At 37.9% G+C, this 19,099-nt stretch overlaps 1 protein-coding gene across 2 annotated transcripts in view; it reads right to left on the bottom strand.

The window, feature by feature from the left end:
- The window catches only part of znf804a (zinc finger protein 804A), a 266,577-nt gene that overhangs the window by 57,613 nt on the left and 189,865 nt on the right, over positions 1–19,099 (bottom strand). Inside the window, exon 2 of one of the 2 annotated variants that reach the window (XM_003223913.3) lies at positions 7,383–7,526. In XM_003223913.3, coding sequence (XP_003223961.1) covers positions 7,383–7,526 — 144 coding nt within the window. Of the gene's footprint in view, positions 1–7,382; positions 7,527–19,099 lie in introns of those variants that run through there. The other variant, XM_062963397.1, reaches the window with a different exon arrangement.

The raw sequence follows: 19,099 nt of genomic DNA, 5'->3' as shown, positions 1-19,099 counted from the left end.
CCATCTGTCAGGGGTGCTTTGCTTGTGCTTTTGGTGCACAAAGGTAGAAGAGGGTTGGACTCAATGACCTAAGGGGTATCTTCCAACCCTCTTTATTATTTTTATTATGATTATGATTAATATTGAGGCTGTATTTGTTCCCATTTGGGTTTTTTTTTTTACTTCAAAATAAGAGATGTGCAGTGTACATAGGAATTTGTTTATAGGGGGTTTTTTTTTCAACTATAATCCAGCCCTACAACAGTCAGAGGGACCGTGAACTGGCCCCCTGTTTAAAAAGTTTGGGGACCCCTGCTCTAGAAAGTGTAAAAATATCTTTGACCAATCTGTTATCATTTATATGTGTGGGACTACATGTGCCATCATCCACCTCCAACATGGGTTGCTGGTCTTCATATCAGGATGACACTAAACTGGAGAAAGTCCAACTTAAAAGTTTCAGCATCAGTTTATAATAGTTTTCTGTACATGGGCCTTCTACATGTGCTCCATTGAACCCTACAATTCTGCAGAAACTGAGGGTGCATCTACACAGGTTGGAAAAATCAGAGCTGGTCCAGAGTGCAATTTTCACTAATGCTGGGTGTGGTTAGACTGCCTGTCTTCATCCCACTGTCCCATGTGGCTGAACCCAATTTAGCCCTACTGTGTGGCCACCTTTAACTTTGTTGTCTTGTCACTCTGTAGTGGTGGATGCAGAACTCCAAATAATTCCTCGTCATGCTTGCATATCATTGCAAGATCATACTTGGAGAGGGTGGGGGACCAAAGGAGCAATCCTCCTTCCCACTCTGAACCACATCAGAAAGTGTGTCCATTGACAATAGGAAGCTCTTTGGAGCTCCGTGACTGCTGCTACAATAGTCACAGGATGACAAAGGTATGTACCATCCCCCAGCCCCCCATGCTGCAGAGTACAAGGACAACAAGATGGCCATTCTCCTATCCTCTGTCTTAACTGTTTCAACCACTCCAAAGTGTGGGGAAGTTCCAGAGCTTCTAGAACACGGCCATACAGCCCGGAAAACATACAACAACCCAGTTCCAGAGCACTCCTCAACTTTGCCTAACATGAAGCAAAGCATGTGGACACACCACAAAGCCATTTCTTGTTCACCCCAGATTAAACTGCTTAGATATACCCTCACAAAATAGGCTTCAGTGAAGAAAATAATCAATGGTAGAGAAAAACCTTTCTAAAAAACATCACCTACTGATCTTCATTGGCAGTTTTGAGCCACATGGAATTGTTTTATATGTCCTAAATGGGGAACTGGACCAGGGAGTGCTATTGGTTATACTGGACCTGTCAGTGGCTTTTGATATCATGGTATGCACTGGCTCCGTTCTTTCTTGGAGGAGTGCTTTCCGAAGGTGGTGATGGAGGATTCCTGTTCAACTCTGTGGCCATTATCCTGTGGTGTCCATCAGGGTTCAGTCTTTTCTCCTACAGTAGAGTCTCACTTATCCAACACTCACTTATCCAACGTTCTGGATTATCCAACGCATTTTTGTAGTCAATGTTTTCAATATATCATGATATATTGGTGCGAAATTCGTAAATACAGTAATTACTATGTAGCATTACTGCGTATTGAACGACTTTTTCTGTCAGATTTGTTGTCTAACATGATGTTTTGGTGCTTAATTTGTAAAATCATAACCTAATTTGGTGTTTAATAGGCTTCTCCTTAATCTCTCCTTATTATCCAACATATTCGCTTATCCAACGTTCTGCCGGCCCGTTTATGTTGGATAAATGAGACTCTACTGTATGTTTTTCAACATAAAACTATTGGAAGAGATTATCTGGAATTTTGGGGCTGGATGTCATGAGTATGTTGATCACACTCAGCAATATTACTCCTTTCCATAAAAAAAGCTATCCCTATGTTGTTTTTGTTGTTATTTATACCCCACTGTTTCTCTCCATAAGGAGACTCACAGTGGCTTATATTAAACATATTTTAGTACAATTTAAATCTACGAATGTGTAAACATTAAATATATTTGGTATTAAAATGCAGTTAAAATCAATAAATGCATATTCAAACTAAAAACCACAGCAGCCTGACAATCTTAAAAGCTGTCTTCTTTAAAAGCCTATCTAAATAACAAGGTTTTAGGTAAACTGGTGCCTGGCAGCTGTCATGGACCGAATGAAGGCAAACAAATTGAAACTTAATCCAGACAAGACAAAAGTGCTCCCAGTCAATTGAATATGAATCTCCCAGCATCATCTTCTGAAAGTGTCCCCCCAGAAAAGAACAGTAACTTCGATCTCAAGGTGACTCAGAAGAATACTATAGTTGATTATAGGTCCAGCAGAACCAACAGGGACACACCTCCCCTGTCGAATTCCCTGTGTAGGTAATCCACCAAGACAATGAGAGCTGTCTCTGCTCCTTAACCAGGTCTGAACAGGAGAAAACAGATAACAAAAGATCTGAAGAGTCACAAGGAACAGTCACAAGAAGGGTAGGGAATCATATCACTTAAACAAAGAGAGAAAAGAAAGATTGGATAGTTAATTAAAAGGACATTTTGCTGGTTTTAATTTGGCAATTTAATTGTTGGGAACACTAGATAACTTATTCTAAGGCTCCAGCATTTGTGGGGATGGGATGAAATGGACTATGAAAATATTGGCTGATGGAATAAGAGTTTGAGAAGTTATAGTAACTTTTTACAATCCAATCATACAAAAAGTGTTTCATTCCTCCCGTGCACACATACGCATGCAATATATCAGTTGTATATATTTCCCCATTTCAGCTTACCCATGATGCAAAACATGCTCTCTTTCCACCCATCCTGTGCTTCCTGCAACATCCATAATACAACACAAGGTAGCAACCCAAGGCACCGATACAGCATGTGCTTCCATCAAGCCATCTTCCTTCTCCACCAGTTTGGAGCCAGTTTCTGACTAGTTCTTTCAAGCTCTATTATGTATGTATGTATTTATTTATTTATTTACACTATTTATATTCTGCCCTTCTCACCCCGAAGGGGACTCAGGGCGGATCACATTATATACATATAGGGCAAACATTCAATGCCCATATACACATAGAACCTAGACAGAGACAGACACAGAGGCAATTTAACCTTCTCCTGAGGGGATGTTCGATTCTGGCCACAGGGGGGAGCAGCTGCTTCATCATCCACTGTGATGGCACTTCCTCATTCCAACGTCATAAATTAGTTACATTTGCCTCCCCACTTTATAAGTGGTACCTTATTTCCTACTTGATAGATGCAACTATCTTTCGGGTTGCTAGGTCAGCAACGAGCAGGGGCTATTTTTTATTTTTTTTAAATGGGCTGGCCTCAAACTCATGACCTCATGGTCAGAGTGATTTATTGCAGCAGGCTGCTTGCCAGCCTGCGCCACAGCCTGGCCCCTCTAGACTTAATAGATAGGTTTTGAAAATGGTTCAAAACCTATTCCATTCCTTAAAAAAAAGGACTTGCACAAGAGCCTAAACCCAATGGACTCCAGAAAGTAACTTCAGAAAAATTAGGAGGGGAAAAAGCCCGCAATATGTTTTATGCTGAAATTTCCCCTCCCTGTATCAGCAAAGCAATTAATCCTCAGTACTTTCCCTCATTATTAGGAAATTATAGCCCTATCATTATTAGATGATGTTAGAGGTGTTTTCATTGCTAGTGTCTTTGCACTGCAGCAAGGAAAAATAGAGCTAAATTTCAAAAATTACAGCAGGCTATGTGCTGTGAACTTACCCAGCATATATCTTAGATAAAATGATTGTACATTTGGAACAGATTCAAAGAAGTCTGAAAATAAAAGTGAGTCTTCATCTGATTACAAAACACAATAAAATCATGGCTAAAATAATACTGTCCTCTCCCTCCCCGCAAAAAAGTTACCTAGAGATTTCAGACTTACTGATAGGTGAGTTCATTAAATATATCTCAGAGTGTAATTTATATTGAGACATGATGAGAAAGAAGGAATTAAGACAGGCAGGTAGGCAGGCAAACAAATACAAGAAGGCTATTGTCCCTTTGAGACTTGGCAAAAATCTGAAAAAGCAATTGCAAAACTGTCACAGTGGCAGATTCCCATGGCACAAAACTTAGGAAGCTACAAAAGTGTCCTACTTTTACAAAGGTGCTGAATATCCAGTATTTCAGATGACATCAGTAGAAAAAATAACTGCTTGCCCAACTTTCTAGTGGCTTTAATAGCAATAGGGGTGAGGAGGAAAGGAAGCACACAATTAAGCCAATTTAGTTTTGTGATTAAGAAAAGCCACCATGAAATAAGTCAAGTCTGCACAATTTGTGACCTATCAAACTGTGAACATTGCTGAATTTGGGAATTTACACCAGCTGCCTGGACATGCCCTGCAAACTATTTTATGACACTTTTGACCATCAACAATTTTCAGCTATAAGACAAAGCACTGAACTCTTCACTAAGACAACACATAACCATACAACTAGGAATGTCCAGTGAGTGTCAGCTAGACTAAATTATATTGTTGGTCCTCTAAATAACCTCTGATGTTGTTCCTACTGCTACAGCCATCAAGTTCACATAAAGACTGGATCTAAAATTAAGCTGGCATACAAACAGACCAGAATAAGTAGAAACAGAATGCCTTCACTGTTCAGTGTCTTTTACTTTACAAGTGTATAAGCAATACCTATCAGAGGTTTGTCCTATTGTTTTAACTGTTTTTTTTTCCAGGTAAGAAAATAATCTGAACTAATAAAAATGGCCAAGGGCAGCTGTGTCCACACTAGATTACATGAGGTTGTGCTAAATTCAAATTCCTTTTAGGACCTCATCACATGGAGATCTTTGATATGGGTGACATCAGGGGGATCCATAGGGCAGTGGGGCATGTCTGTCTCCCAGTGGCCCACATCATCTGCACACTCGCCTGCCCATCACATTCCGGAAAGCGTACTTTCCCACATGTTCCCACACTGTCCCCATTATTTTCCATCTGAACATGGGTAGTCTTCCATGTTCAGATTTCCTCTACGAGACCACTTCACTGACACAGCAGGCACAGAGCCCTGCCAGCATCATGTGCATCATGTGTGGGCTCCATGCCAGCTGCATGGGTGAAGTATTCTACAACAAGGATTTTTCCCCATGTGATGAGGTTCTATGTCTAAGAGTGCTAGAAGTTACTTTGAACGACTCTCTCCTTCTTTGAAAAATATAAGAACATTTCACAAAATGAAAGGCAATAGAAAAACAGGATGGTCCCATCAGGGTTGTCTTAATAGCAACATAGGCCCCTGGGCAAAGCAGTGCACTAGGCCCTGCATACACAACCACTTACAGGAACAGAAGTGTACATTATTGATAAAATAAACTTACATTTATTGATACCTCCAACAAAATTAGTGCTTGTTTTATTTTTCTCCTCTGTAACTTTTTCCCTCTTCTATGCTCCATTCAAAACATTGTTTCATTTTTGCTCAAAGGATTATTTATGAATTTTACTACATATAATGAGTCTATGATTTCAGTTGTTGATTTTCACCTCAGTCCACAGGGATAGGTAGGTAAAAATAATAATGGCGGCAACAACAACAGTAACTCCTTGCTCTTGTGTAACTTTCAACCTTATCATAGAGTCCCCAAAATTGCCACGGATAATGGCGAATCCGGTGGTGCCTGTCGAGGGTGTGGGGAACCCATTGGCCCACACCCCATATCTCTCGACTCACCAATAACACCACCCCACAGGGAGAAGCGTCAGCCCCTCAGCTTCCCCTCCATCCATTGTTGCTAGTGCAACAATGGAAGCCTCCTGTGTTGCCACCTTGGTGGCATACGACAACTCTGATATAGGTCTCCACTGGAAGTAGTATTACATTGTGGGATGGGAGCTGGTGGGCTCCATGGCTAAACTATCACTGAACTGCTGTATGCCACTGAAAAAAGCTCTGTCTGATGAGGTCATGAGTGTTAACATTCTCTCTGTGTTTCCAGAGTAGAGTAAATTTGGATTTAGCATAACATGAGTCCTTTCTTGATCCATGTTTCTCTCCCCACCACCTTTTGTTGACTCCTTTGGTAATGGATTGTAGCCAGCTAACACTTCTGAAGATGAATTTGTCTGTAGGTAGATATCTGATATCAACTAAAAGACAAAATGTTTCTCCTGGCTCACCCTTAACTCTCACTCCCAACAACTAGCACATCTTTGAGTTAAAATTACATTCTGAATGTATAGGGTTCCCGTCTCATGCTCTACATATTTAGGAACAAACGGGAAACATCTGTCGAAATCACAGGCAAGTACATCCAAGGCATTCAAACTTATTTATGATGCAATGGATAAGAAATGAAAACAAGAAGGCAGTAAGGCCTCAATCAGTCATATGCTAGCCTATATGCTGTAATCAGCAAATTAATCCATTAATGCTTCTGTTGATTAATTGGTTGGCAGCCTGGTTTTAATCAAGGCAAATTTTAATTGGTGGGGCTAAGATTTAAAGACATATTTGAAGCTGTTTGATGCATTAGCAGTAGGGAAATCAGTGATTCAATATGGAATAGTGATTGGTAGCTTTTATTTATTGAATTGTATATTTGAATACATCATTTGATGTGTCAAAAGCATTTGTAATCTCATAATAGAGAAATATATTGCATTGGTTTGTTCATTTTATAATTTGCCTTCCAAGTTTCAATATAGCAGGCCTGTATATCACATAAGGGATCCATTCCAGGGTCCTTAGCATAATACAATTTTGTCTTGAGCTTCCGGCTGAAGCATACTATAGGATTGTAAAGAAAAAATTAAATAAACAAAAAATGCCAGAAGATAACTAAATCATTCCAAGAGCCAGTAAAAGAGCATGCCATAAAAGAAGAAAAAATGTAAAAGGCAGATCAGATGCTATGAAAATGCAAGAGAACAGGGAAGCTTTTTGCCTGGTTTCTAACATACAGTAATACCCTAACAATGAAGGCTTCAGCCATAGGAATGTAAATTTCATGATAACAGAAAATGCCTTTTCCTTAGTAGTCACCAACATAACAGCACCCAATCCACAACTTGTGATCCAATTCATAATTGGGTGGCAGATGTTTAACCAATGAATGGTTACCAAGCCAGATGACTGATCACTAAAGCAGGTAGAAAGACAGAAGACCACTATATTTACTATTATGCCAATCTACAGTTTATAGATTTCAGGTTGACCTGGATGTTCCTTCTGCATTTTTATTATGATATTTGTATATTTTGATGGACAGACTTATCAGATTATATTCAAATCTCCATAAATTTCTCATCTAAGACTCAGCCATGAGACCATCTTCAAAACAGCTCTTTACTTTTACATCTTATTGACTGTCAGAAAAATACATGTGCCATACTTACCTGTTTATGAGCATGGTCATAAGAGTTGATGTGATTGTCAAATTCTTGATGTTTGTAGTACTGTTTGTCACACAGTTCACAATAGAAGTTGGCTTTAAGGTCTTCCAGTGCCTTGGCTATCGTATTTTCCTTTTCAGCATAATCCTATGGAAAACAAAAACAGAATGGAAAATGCTTTCTTATCAGTTGTTCTGACAGTACCAATGAGAAAGTTGTTTTTTCCTTACCCTTTCTCTGTAATTTAATCAAATTTGTCAATATTTACACTGTCTTACTAGAAGTTGGACCACATTTCCTTTATCAGCAGAGCCGCACAACATTTTGTGCACACTCCAAGTTGCACTCCAACTGACAGCTACCTCTAGGGCTTTCAAAAGACACATGGCAATGGAAACACATTTTTAATCCTACAAAAAAGTAAACAAATAAAATGAATATTAATCTTGCTTACGGCAGTATTCATGTTAATTTTCAGGGGAAAGAACACTCCCACCCCACCTCTGCATCATTCTACATGCACAAATCAGTGGTCAAAATCCCTTCAGTAAATACAGATATTTCAGCACAACACATATTGAGATTAAGAGACATTTAATTTGGTTGCAGGGCTTTATTCAGTGAACAATAATGAACAATTTACTGCTTCAATACAGTGGAAAAATAAACAGACTGGGGGATGAATACGGCCACGCAATGGAATCATCATTTATTTCAGACTTCAAAGATATTTCCATGAAAATTTTTACATGGGCCAAAAACTGATATGATCCTTTTACCATTGTTTATAGTAGGTGGCCTCATGGGATGTGTGAAATAAAACATGGGGCGGCCAAAGTCTTCCCTCCTGGATATAATTATGTTTTTACCTTTTCTTCTCACTTACCACATCTAAGGGTTCCTTAACTTTGCAGTATATTAAGATAACAGTGATGTATTTGTCTGTCTCCCACTCCAGAAATAATTATTATGGCCACTGTTCATTTACCAAATGTTGCTGCTCAACTAACTAGCCAACATTGTTTGCATTGGTACTTTCACTGGTTATTTACTGAACTTGGCAATCATATGACTGATAGAAGCTATCCAAGGTTTTAGACAGGAGTTTGTCCCATCTCAACCTGGACATTTGATTCAGTGAATCCAGGAGACTTGCTTTACCACTGAGCTACAGCTTTTCAATAGCTATTAGTACAGTGGTTAATATTTGAGTAGGGCTTAAGAGCCTCGTATTAATTTCCCTAATGAACATTTAAACCCACTAGGTGACCTTAGATCAATAATATTCTGCCATCCTAATTTACTTCACAGGATTTGGGGATGTTTAAAGTGGGAAAGGGAGGATCCTATATTGTACTCCTTTGGAGGAAGAGTAAGATCAGCAATCATATAACTAATTAAAAAACAATCAATTGAAATTGGAAGAAGGCATGTTTGCATGCTAATTAATTGTTGGTGATGGCTTGCGCTAGCAAAATTAGCAGAGAATGGGAGGTTTGTATTATAAGTCCATATGCTCATTGTGATATGTCTGTGCAATGGTCCTCAAGAGACTACTGGACTTTGTGATTTCACTGGTTGTATACTGGGCTTTGAAGACTACTATGGAAGCAAACCAGGTGTCTGCTCTCCTGGGTCAACATCACTTTCATTTCCATCTGCTGCCAATGTGTACACCAGCCCTGTCACTTCTTGATTGCTCTTCACCCTCAGCAGCCAAGTGATAAAGCTATCTCTGTCTTCATCACTCTGCAAAAAGCTGACAGGTGGTGGTCACACACTGTTAAGAAGGAGTTGTCATTTCCCAACACTGAACCAAAGATATTTAAGCACAACAAAAGCTTACTGCTGCTCTTAAAAGTTCTGCCTCTATAAATGATTTTGAACCAAATCAAAAACAAACTTAAATCTGGATTAGTTTTCTTTAAATACAAAAAGGAGTCCTGGCTGCAATAAAAAGTGGGGTTGGGATAAAAGACACATTTAGGGAGTAGCTGCAGATCTATTTCTGTATCTATAAATTGCACTGATTGTGGAATAAAACATATTAGCCTATGGATAGAAACAATATTTTAGAAAATGCTCAGAAAATTATTTTTAAAAAACTGTTTGATGAGAGTCAGGAACTCGTGACAAGCAGAATCTTAGACTGATCAGAATCTTTGCAGTTTTTGGGACTTTTCAGAAACTACCGATGTATTTTTTTGTGCAGAAAACAGTATTTTGTGCAAATATATGTACAGTAGAGTCTCACTCATCCAAGCCTCGCTTATCCAAGCTTCTGGATTATCCAAGTTCTTTTTGTAGTCAATGTTTTCAATATATCGTGATATTTTGGTGCTAAATTCGTAAATACAGTAATTACAACATAACATTACTGCGTATTGAACTATTTTCTCTGTCAAATTTGTTGTATAACATGATGTTTTGGTGCTTAATTTGTAAAATCATAACCTAATTTGATGTTTAATAGGCTTTTCCTTAATCCCTCCTTATTATCCAAGATATTCGCTTATCCAAGCTTCTGCCGGCCCGTTTAGCTTGGATAAGTGAGACTTTACTGTATTTCATTTTCTCCAGAGAACATGCTGTTTCCTTCAGATGTGTTACCTGTGTGTCTGCAGGCTGGCCTACTTCTAATATCCTATTCGGTTCATCTCACACACTGGCAAACTTTGTCAAGAACTGCCACATGTGTACTAGATCCAAATTACTTCCTGATCTACTCACACATGCATTGATCTAGAATCCACAGAGCTCTTCCTTCTCATTTTTTCTCTGTCATTCATTGCATGTTTGCTAGGAGGCAACTGTATTACATAATAAAATTGTGGCCACCACATTCGACTCATAATTCAGTGTTCTGTCTTCCTGTTTTGACACTAAAATATTTCTGCACAGAAAATGCTGTTTTCTGCACATACCCCTGTAAATACCTACAATATTTTGTGCAGAATAAACTCCAGATTCCGAACAGTGCAGGGTTGTTTTTTGTTTTTGCAATGGGAAATATTATTAAAATACTCATTGCTTTCTTTGAAAGTGAAACTAGTTAAGAATCACATTCTTACTCTATTGACATGTAATATAGAAGCAGATGGACATCTCTATAATTTGTGAACACCAGTGACTTCTCATTTTGTAAGGCTCCCAGGCAACATGTCCCCAAATAGCACAATTCTGCCTTAGTAAATTTCCCACCCTCCACTTTGCTGCTATTGCTGCCTATTAAATTCCTTTCTTCTTCTGGCTTCAATCTACACAGTTACAGGGATATAAAAACAAAAAAAGATGCTGTTTCAAAATTCTCATTCTTGGCCTTCCTTGCATTGCTCAAGGTGTAACAAAAGACCCAGGGATCAGCAATACCCTTCCTAAAATTGCCGTAGGCTTTGACTTTTGCCTATTATTGCCAAATCCTGGTATTGTTTCTGCTAAAGGCATATTTGTGAGATAGTCAACCATAGGTTTCGTTCAGCAATTCATTGCACATTTTCTTGTGCTTGAGAAGAACAGCTCTAGGATGGAGGATTTTGGCAAAAATCCAGTATTGATAGAATGTTCCAATTTTCTTTTACACATATGGGTCTGAATAATGTAACAGAATTCTCGAATGAGCAGAATTCCATCAACATGCTTAAGGCAATGCATATTTGATGTCATAATTAAATGTATTTCTTAAATTACCTGTGGATTTTACTGAAAGTTTGCACAACAGCAAAAGCACATGATGTGATACTAAATCCCAAATAAGGTGGATGTAGACTGGTGGCATTGAACATTGTTTTTTAAAAACTGGTAAGTTGCAGTAATGTACAGAGATTTATTATTGAAATGTTGAAACCATCCTTTATCAAAAAATCGTCACAGACAGTCTTTCTTAGGAAAGCTTTCCTAGAAGCAGTCATTAAAAGGCTCATCAATAGAAAGCCTGACTAAGTAATGAGCTATACCAGTGAAGCAGCCTTTGGTGTCGCCAAATGACGGGGGAAAGGATGGCCTCATTTTTCTGCAAATCTCAAACTCTGTCTTACAAAAAACAGGAAGGCAAGGAAGAGGGAAGGTGCCCACTAAAAAACATGTTGTGTCTCCTTCAACAGACCTCAACTACCTGTCCCCTCCAAAGCCACCAAATCTTCCCAAATTAGTTGAAATTTGAACAAAAATGACATCATGTTACCAGTTGTCAAAAAAGGCCAATGTAGTCCACTGGGTGGTTGCAGGATGACAAATACCTCTCTGGTTCAGTTGCTTAACCTTGTGCTAAATATATATTGCAGAGCAAATTTAGCCATTTCTTTTCAGACATAATGCCAGAGGCACATCAAGGGAGGCAAAAAGCATTTTGATAAGACTGGTGGTGACATTTATCAGAAAGAGAGAGAGAGAAGGATTTTTACTTCATTTTCTGAAAATGAAGTTGGGATGGGGATTATAACCCAGTCGATCCAGTTCTTAATGCCTCTGCTTTAAAAAGAGTTTTCAAATAAAATAAAATAGTTATATTTCTAACCCCATGTGGTTACATTTTTAATACGTATTTCCTATTTCCCAAAGTAGAGAATGGTACACCTTACTTTTTAAGCAAAACACCTCAGTTCCACAAGTTTGTTGGCATTTGGTACAAAACACTTGCAACCAAGCAGAACAAAGATGCACACTGAAAGCAAGCCTTCAACTATGTAATATTCCTTTCCTCACAATATAATGAGACCACATCCCCATAATTGCAAAAGTAACTAAAAAGTTATAGTTACAGTTTAATAGGAGTTGAGGTGTCCTTCCTAAAGTTACCATTGTATTGCAATATACTTTATTGATTAGCCCTAAGGCCATATAACAGTATCAAAAAGGCTTGATAAAACATGCTTACACACCATATAGTAAGTTAAATAAAACACTTATAACAATACAGTAAACGGATATGATAAAACTGAATATATACATCACGTTTCCGTATCACCCTTACAATTTAACCTGATCAGCCCCATATATGTGGTTCTCAGACATATTGCTTTGCTAAAAACAAAGCTGTTTTCTATGTTATTTTTGGGACTTGGCCACACATAAAATATGTTGTTCCGATGTGGAATTCCCAATGAATTGTCAGTTTGATGTATGAACCAAGGTACAAGTCTCTCTTGTAACCTTCTGTTACAATTTACAATCAAATAATATGTGTACTATATCCTCAATTTCAGGTGCTCCGCAGATACAAATCCATTCATTATAAGGGATGCTGTTAAATCTCCCATATCTGACCATTGTCTCAAACTGATCAAATTTAGCTTGAGTGAATACCTCCCTAAAATGTTTTGGCATTTGCATTTTTATATAGTTGGCAATTTGAAAAGTACGTTTATATCTTCTCAGCCATTTTAGGTTGGCAACCTTACTGAGAGTGGCTATATCGTTTTGTGCTTCAGTGTCCAAAATTCTTTGTATATCACTCTTTTTTACTTAATCACTTAAGGCGCAGAGACAGGGAGCCCACAACTTATTATGTAATTTGTCAATTGCGTAATCCAAGAAGTCTGTAGTTGGGAATTTATCTGTTCTAATAGACACCATTGTACTGCGATGTAGTTATTATACCCTTGATATCGAAGGGGAAATAGTTACAAGTAACTAATTATTTCCAAACTCTCAGTCAAATATAAAGTGATGAGACAGTTCTCTGCTGAGGGGGTACCACTCAGAACAGGCAATCCTGAAATAGACACAGCCTATTATCTTCTCCTTTTTCTTTCCCCCCAAATGCATAGGGTTGCCCCAAAATCACAAAGGCCTTTTCAATATTTAATATCTCCTGTATATGCAATGGGTTGAAAATCCTTAACCAGCCAGATATTTAGCCTGCCACTTTCAATAGTCTCAACAACCATGGTCAATGGCATACACTCTATGATGAAAACTGGGACATTTCTGGCTAAGCAACGTCACAGTGTGATCAACATGGCAACAGTTATTAGCGAGGAGGAATAGACAAGCTCAGAAAGGCTGCAGCAGTTTGCCTTTGCTTCAGTCTACTGGGAACAGCAAAAATGCTCTCTCCTCTCTACCTGCAGAGTTACTATAATAAAAACTACTTTTGTGCATTGACCTCAGTTTGTGGCAAGTAAAATATGCCTAGTACAAAGGGAGATGGAGAGAGAAACTGCGTATTTTAAAAGCTCCTTGAAAAGTAGGCCAACAAAGGGTTAATTTAGGGCTTGCACTGGAAAAACTCAGTCCAATATTTTTAGAACTAAACCCGTTCCTATCAAACTAACAATGGAATTTGTGTTTGTCCCCAGTTCTTAGTGTGTCCTAAATAACCCAAAGTATTTCCAACTGCAGAATTACCTTTGAATAAAAATTGCTTCATAAAACAGCTTGATTAAGTTTTTAAATGTTAGCCAAGCTGTTATGCATGGAGATGTGGTTATTATCTATTATTTATGGTGTGCTTTTGCTACTACAAAACTGAAGAGCTAAATCAAAGGGATAATGTTATTTCATAGAGATGTGAAAATGCAACTACTGATGATATTAGCAAGCTCTGGCAGGCACTTTTGTACTCTTATCAACAAAATTCCAATTTAGCCTCTAAATAAGTGATTATATAAAGATTACATAGCCTAGTCCCCAAAATATTTATTGGTGTCTCGGTTTTTAGGCCTGTTCCTGGAGTTATTTGGGGTTCTGATTCAGAAATGACATTGGATAGACCCCATCAGCTCTAGCTTCTTAAATGTGGTTATCATGATTTTCTATGGGCAACCAGATGGTGGCTGGTATATATGGCATATGTTCTATATTTCAAAAACTTGAGTTGATAGGGGAAAACTGGTGCCATTTTTGGAATTTGCAGGTCAAATCTACCCAGAAACAGGGCAAACAAAATGTGTGTTGGCCTGTGAAATGAATATGTAACAGTCCTGAGTAGATAACTTTAGGTTGCACATTTGTAAGCATATTCTCATCATTGTTTTTAAAGATGGCAACATAAAATGTAACTAAATATTATTTGGTGCTTCAAACTGGAAATATTTACTATTAAAACTAACTTTTTTTAAACAGTCAGCATAATCTTAAGGTGACAATGGGAGTTCCAGAAGGGTAGATCAAGGTATCATGCAGAAGATTTTTAAGAAGGCCAATTAGGACTTTCTTTGCTCAAATTCAACCCATCTGGGTGCACAACACACATGAGAGCCAGCATACAATATTTAATACGAAGACCCAGGCTATTCTTTGTTGCTAGTGTCTCAAGAACTTCCCTTCTGTTTGAAGGTTCCACAAGTAAGCGATGAACAGCTTTCTCATTCCTCTTTCTACCAAACATGAGCAGTAGCAAGATGGGAAAAGCACTCCAAGAACCTACATCTCTACCTTAAAACATCTTAGAGCTGTACTTGGGCATATTTCTGACTTATTTTCTTCTGTATTTTTATTTTGTATATAATTAGTAGGGTTGTGCACATATTTGGTTGGATTGGAATTGATTCAGAAAATTCAGTTATTTGGTTGCTAAATCACCAAAAACAGGAAGGGCGGGGAGCCAGAAGGCCAGTCAGAACAAATCAACAGTAGCCACTAGCCAGATCTTTCTCCTACTGGAAATTATGGATTTAAATGCACTCTACCTGAAGCATAGGCCTGCTGTGGGGGCTCCTGGAGATTATGGGTTTTTTTTTTTACCTGAGGCAGTGTCTCTTTTCTTCCCTTGGCAATATCCTCAATTTCTTCTGAAAAATGTCCATAGGCCCCTTCTCCAGAGATCACTGCTGGAAACCTGTTTTCCCAGCAGCACTTGCATGGGGTAGGCATTGAAAAGCCTCTGAGCTCCTCCCGGGGCATGATGGGAGTTGAAGTTTTTCTCTCTTTTCTCTTTTCTCTTTTCTGGTTGAGTCTATGCTATGACTGGCTGAGAATGGACATAACCGGCAACTACTATTCTCACAACCCTCTCTTGTGGTTTGTCTTATTTTTAAAAATGTTATGGTAAAAACTTTAAGCAATTCAAAAAAATCACTAGATTGGCGAATGGTTATGAAAAATGGCAGGCCTACATTTGTAAATGTGGTCTACAACTGAGGTAGGTTTCATGTAAATAGGCCTAAAAAGTACTGAGAAATAAACCTCTAAATTTTCCCATTGTAGTCAATGGGCCAAATATCTCCTGAATGAAAATGGCATCCCCTCCTTTTTCAGCAACTTCTCAGTAAACATAATGAGGGATTAGCCAAAGATGGAACCAAAAACGGCATGCTTTTGTGCTGAATTGCACAACCCTAATAATTAGTTTCTTGAAGTACAAATAAGTTTGTGTGAGGGTGTATTTGCATTTTAAAAAACCAAAACCCGCTCTCTGCATTCCTGCACACATTTTTCAAATTTGCAAGCATTAACCCATTGACTGTGTGCTTTTCTATTAAGATAGTTGTGCCAGTCATGTGCAATGATAAAATTAAAAGAGATATCTTTTTAAGAACACAAATGCCAAATAGAGTCAATGTGGTCACGTGTGATATATTTATAAATAAGTCATTATCCTTTTTACTAGAAATCTAGAATTTTCAAAGACCATCGATTCAGATGGCAGACTGAATGCATACCAAGGTACCCATTCAAATAAATGGGACTTCTTGAGACCAAATTAGATGATTTCCATTTTAAATACTGTGTTCCTTCAAGTAGTGAAAGATGTGTGGCTGGCATAGCACCTAATTTTCCCTACCTAGATACCTTACATTTGTGTGCTTTGTCTTATGATTAGTCATTAGAAGTTAAATATGAGATTAATTTGCAAGTCTGATTCTCAGTCAAAGCATGATTAAAGTTAATCTTTAGAAATACATATTCCTTTAACATCTAATTTGATTATTAGTATAAAACATGGGATGATTTTGTTCATTTGCCCGTTGTAAACAGGTGATCTATTCCTTTGACTTTTCAAACAATGTCATATCCCCACTTCATTTTTCTCTATTTCCATTTTCTTTTAAAGCATATTTTCTGGAATTGAATTTTTAATGGCAAACATGAGGCAGCCAATCATTATTATGTATACTTAAGATATGTTTTTCATTCATCTTGAGCTTCTTTACGAGAGACAAACTGATTTTCTTTCATAAACATATACTGTAAGTGCTTCATGTGTGTGTGTGTGTGTGTGTGTGTGTGTGTGTATATATATATATATATATATATATATATATATATATATATATATATACATAACTGTGCACACATACAACACACACCTCTATTGAGGTATTCCAAAAATGTATCCTGAATGAAAGTAAATATCTTTTCTGAATAAAGTAATTTAGAATTTAAAATTATATTTATTCAAACAGATGCTGAATGAAATCCAAGAACGAAGCTTGATTTTTCTTTCACATATGTTTCTCTCTTCCCAGTCTTGCACCATGCATTTCCAGTCCATTAAGCCTTTTCAGGGAAATTTACCATCTTTCTTCTGTCCTTTTATAGCTTTAGGGAGTTTCTCTACTAGTCTTCCTTGATATGTTATGAAGTTACATGCCACAAGTAGTTAAAGATCAAATCACTGAAAAGACATTTCCCAATTGGACAGGCCTTAAATAATTGTACAGAGACATTCTTGTTAAATCTAGTAGAGATTGTTATTTTGTTTTTCTTGGAAAGCATAAGGGGGATTTTGAACATACTTTAAGAATCATATTTTAGTTTATTGTCCAAGAGTACTAATACTCTACTTGTCACACAGAATTGACTATCTCAAAAATCTATATGTTGTTGTGTAGAAAACAAGTAAAATTGTATTTTAAATTCATAGACTATTACATCAAAGGATGGTTTTAGCATGGCTGTTCTATGTAAAACAATAATACTACAGCACTGGTCATCTTTTCCTTATCCTCTTTGTATACCAGTAGTTTCCAAAATAAATATGCATCTTCAACATGGACCAAGCTAAATAAAAATTAATCCATTATAACCTCAACTTTCTTTATTTTCCCATGCTTTTACAGAACTGGAAGTATAAACTAATGTTTGGGATTGAGACTGCAGTGGAATTGTGTGTGTCTTTCCCACTTGGGAAAGGTACCGCATTTCACTGAATGTGTCATCAGCACCTATGTGAAATTCACACACATCCCTCAATGTTGTGAAATTTGTAACCAATAGAAATGGCTTCATTCACTTTTTTCTCTCCCATCACTTAACTATAAACATGGCCCAAAAGAGTAGAAGTGAAATTCCATCCCAGTATTTTAATTTTGTTAGCTTGTTTGTGTTGAAGTTGATACATTAGTTTCAAATATTATTTTGCACATTATCAGATTTTAAGTCCATTTGGACAGTTTCTTATGCAGGAAAAAGTAAGAATTGACTGAACTCTGTCTAAAATTATTGCAGTTCTCATGGGCAGCTTGTTAATTAAAACAGTGTTTTCTTGGCTGCACAGTAATCATATTCCTGTTGCTTGAGGGTTTTTTCTCTCTCATTGCCATAGATATGAAGAACATACTCACTGTGAACATTTCATGTTAGTATTCTGACTCAGCAGTTTATTCTGTGGTGTCTTTGTTACAGACTAAATCGTCTTCCAAACAACAGCCAGAACCAAAGGTCAGTGAGAAAAATCAATGCTGACATCTTCGATTGACCTATACAACTTTGCTTCTAGAGTTGCTGAATTCTTCCATTTCTCCCTAATGCTTGATTCATATATAAGGGATACCTGGTATAAAAGCCTATAAATCACTGTAGCACATATTTCCCCCTTAAATTCATGGGAGGCTCATAAAAATGTCTTAAAATACATTATTATATTATCTTCCAGATGTATTTATTCATTTATTTTGGTGGGAACTGCACCCCTTAATTCCTCAGATAACAGCTTGGGACAGCCAGTGTTCAAGACAATATGAAAGCTGCAAATAGTGCTCAAACAGACTACCCAGCTACTGCTGTCACCACTCGTAGTAGTAACACCAGCCCATTCAATTCCCCCCCCCCCCAAAAAAAAGAATTTAGAATTCATCTACACATTTGAATTTCTTGTAAATCTTATCTTATCTTAGGCAATCTCTCATAGTTCGAGGATGATGGTACTCCATTTTCTTGGAAGACGCCTGTGTGTGATTTTTAAAAATGTGTGGAGGTTGGTGCACAGCCGGTCAACAAACAGTCTTCACAGAGTGAGGTCCCAGTAGTGGTGTGATTAACACAACGAGAGTGGCTTCTCAGTCTGTTGCAGCCTTCTTCCGCCTTCACAGCTGTTGTAACATGTACCATGTTATCCTCCACCTGCTCCACCATTGAGGTCTTTGGGTCTTGTAAATATGCCCTGGAGCAGTCCCAGATCTGGCATGTTTGTGCCGAATCTAGGGCTTTTGTCTACATATGGGAACACCTCTGCTACTCTGGGATGGCCCACATCTCACCTCCTCTGTAGCAGAGCACCTCTGACCCAGCCATGAAGCTTCAAGTGAGTTTCTGGCTGACTTGGGCCTTTCTGCTGATGTCTGAAAGGGACCAACAGAAAGGACGAGGGGATCAGGTTGACATTTCTGCTTCCAAGACTTGACTATAATGCTTCATGTGGCTCCAAGGCAGGTCTATTAGCTGTATCTGACTCTCACTGGACCCTTTATCCTATCTGCCTCTTTCCACCTTCTGGTTAGAAGAGGCCTTCTCCTGGTTAGGGATGTAATTCTTTGATAACTTCCTCTTGATGGAAGAAA

This window comes from Anolis carolinensis, chromosome 1 (genome assembly GCF_035594765.1).
Source record: "Anolis carolinensis isolate JA03-04 chromosome 1, rAnoCar3.1.pri, whole genome shotgun sequence".
NCBI lineage: Eukaryota > Metazoa > Chordata > Lepidosauria > Squamata > Dactyloidae > Anolis > Anolis carolinensis.
This window is presented reverse-complemented; position numbering and strand designations above follow the sequence as displayed.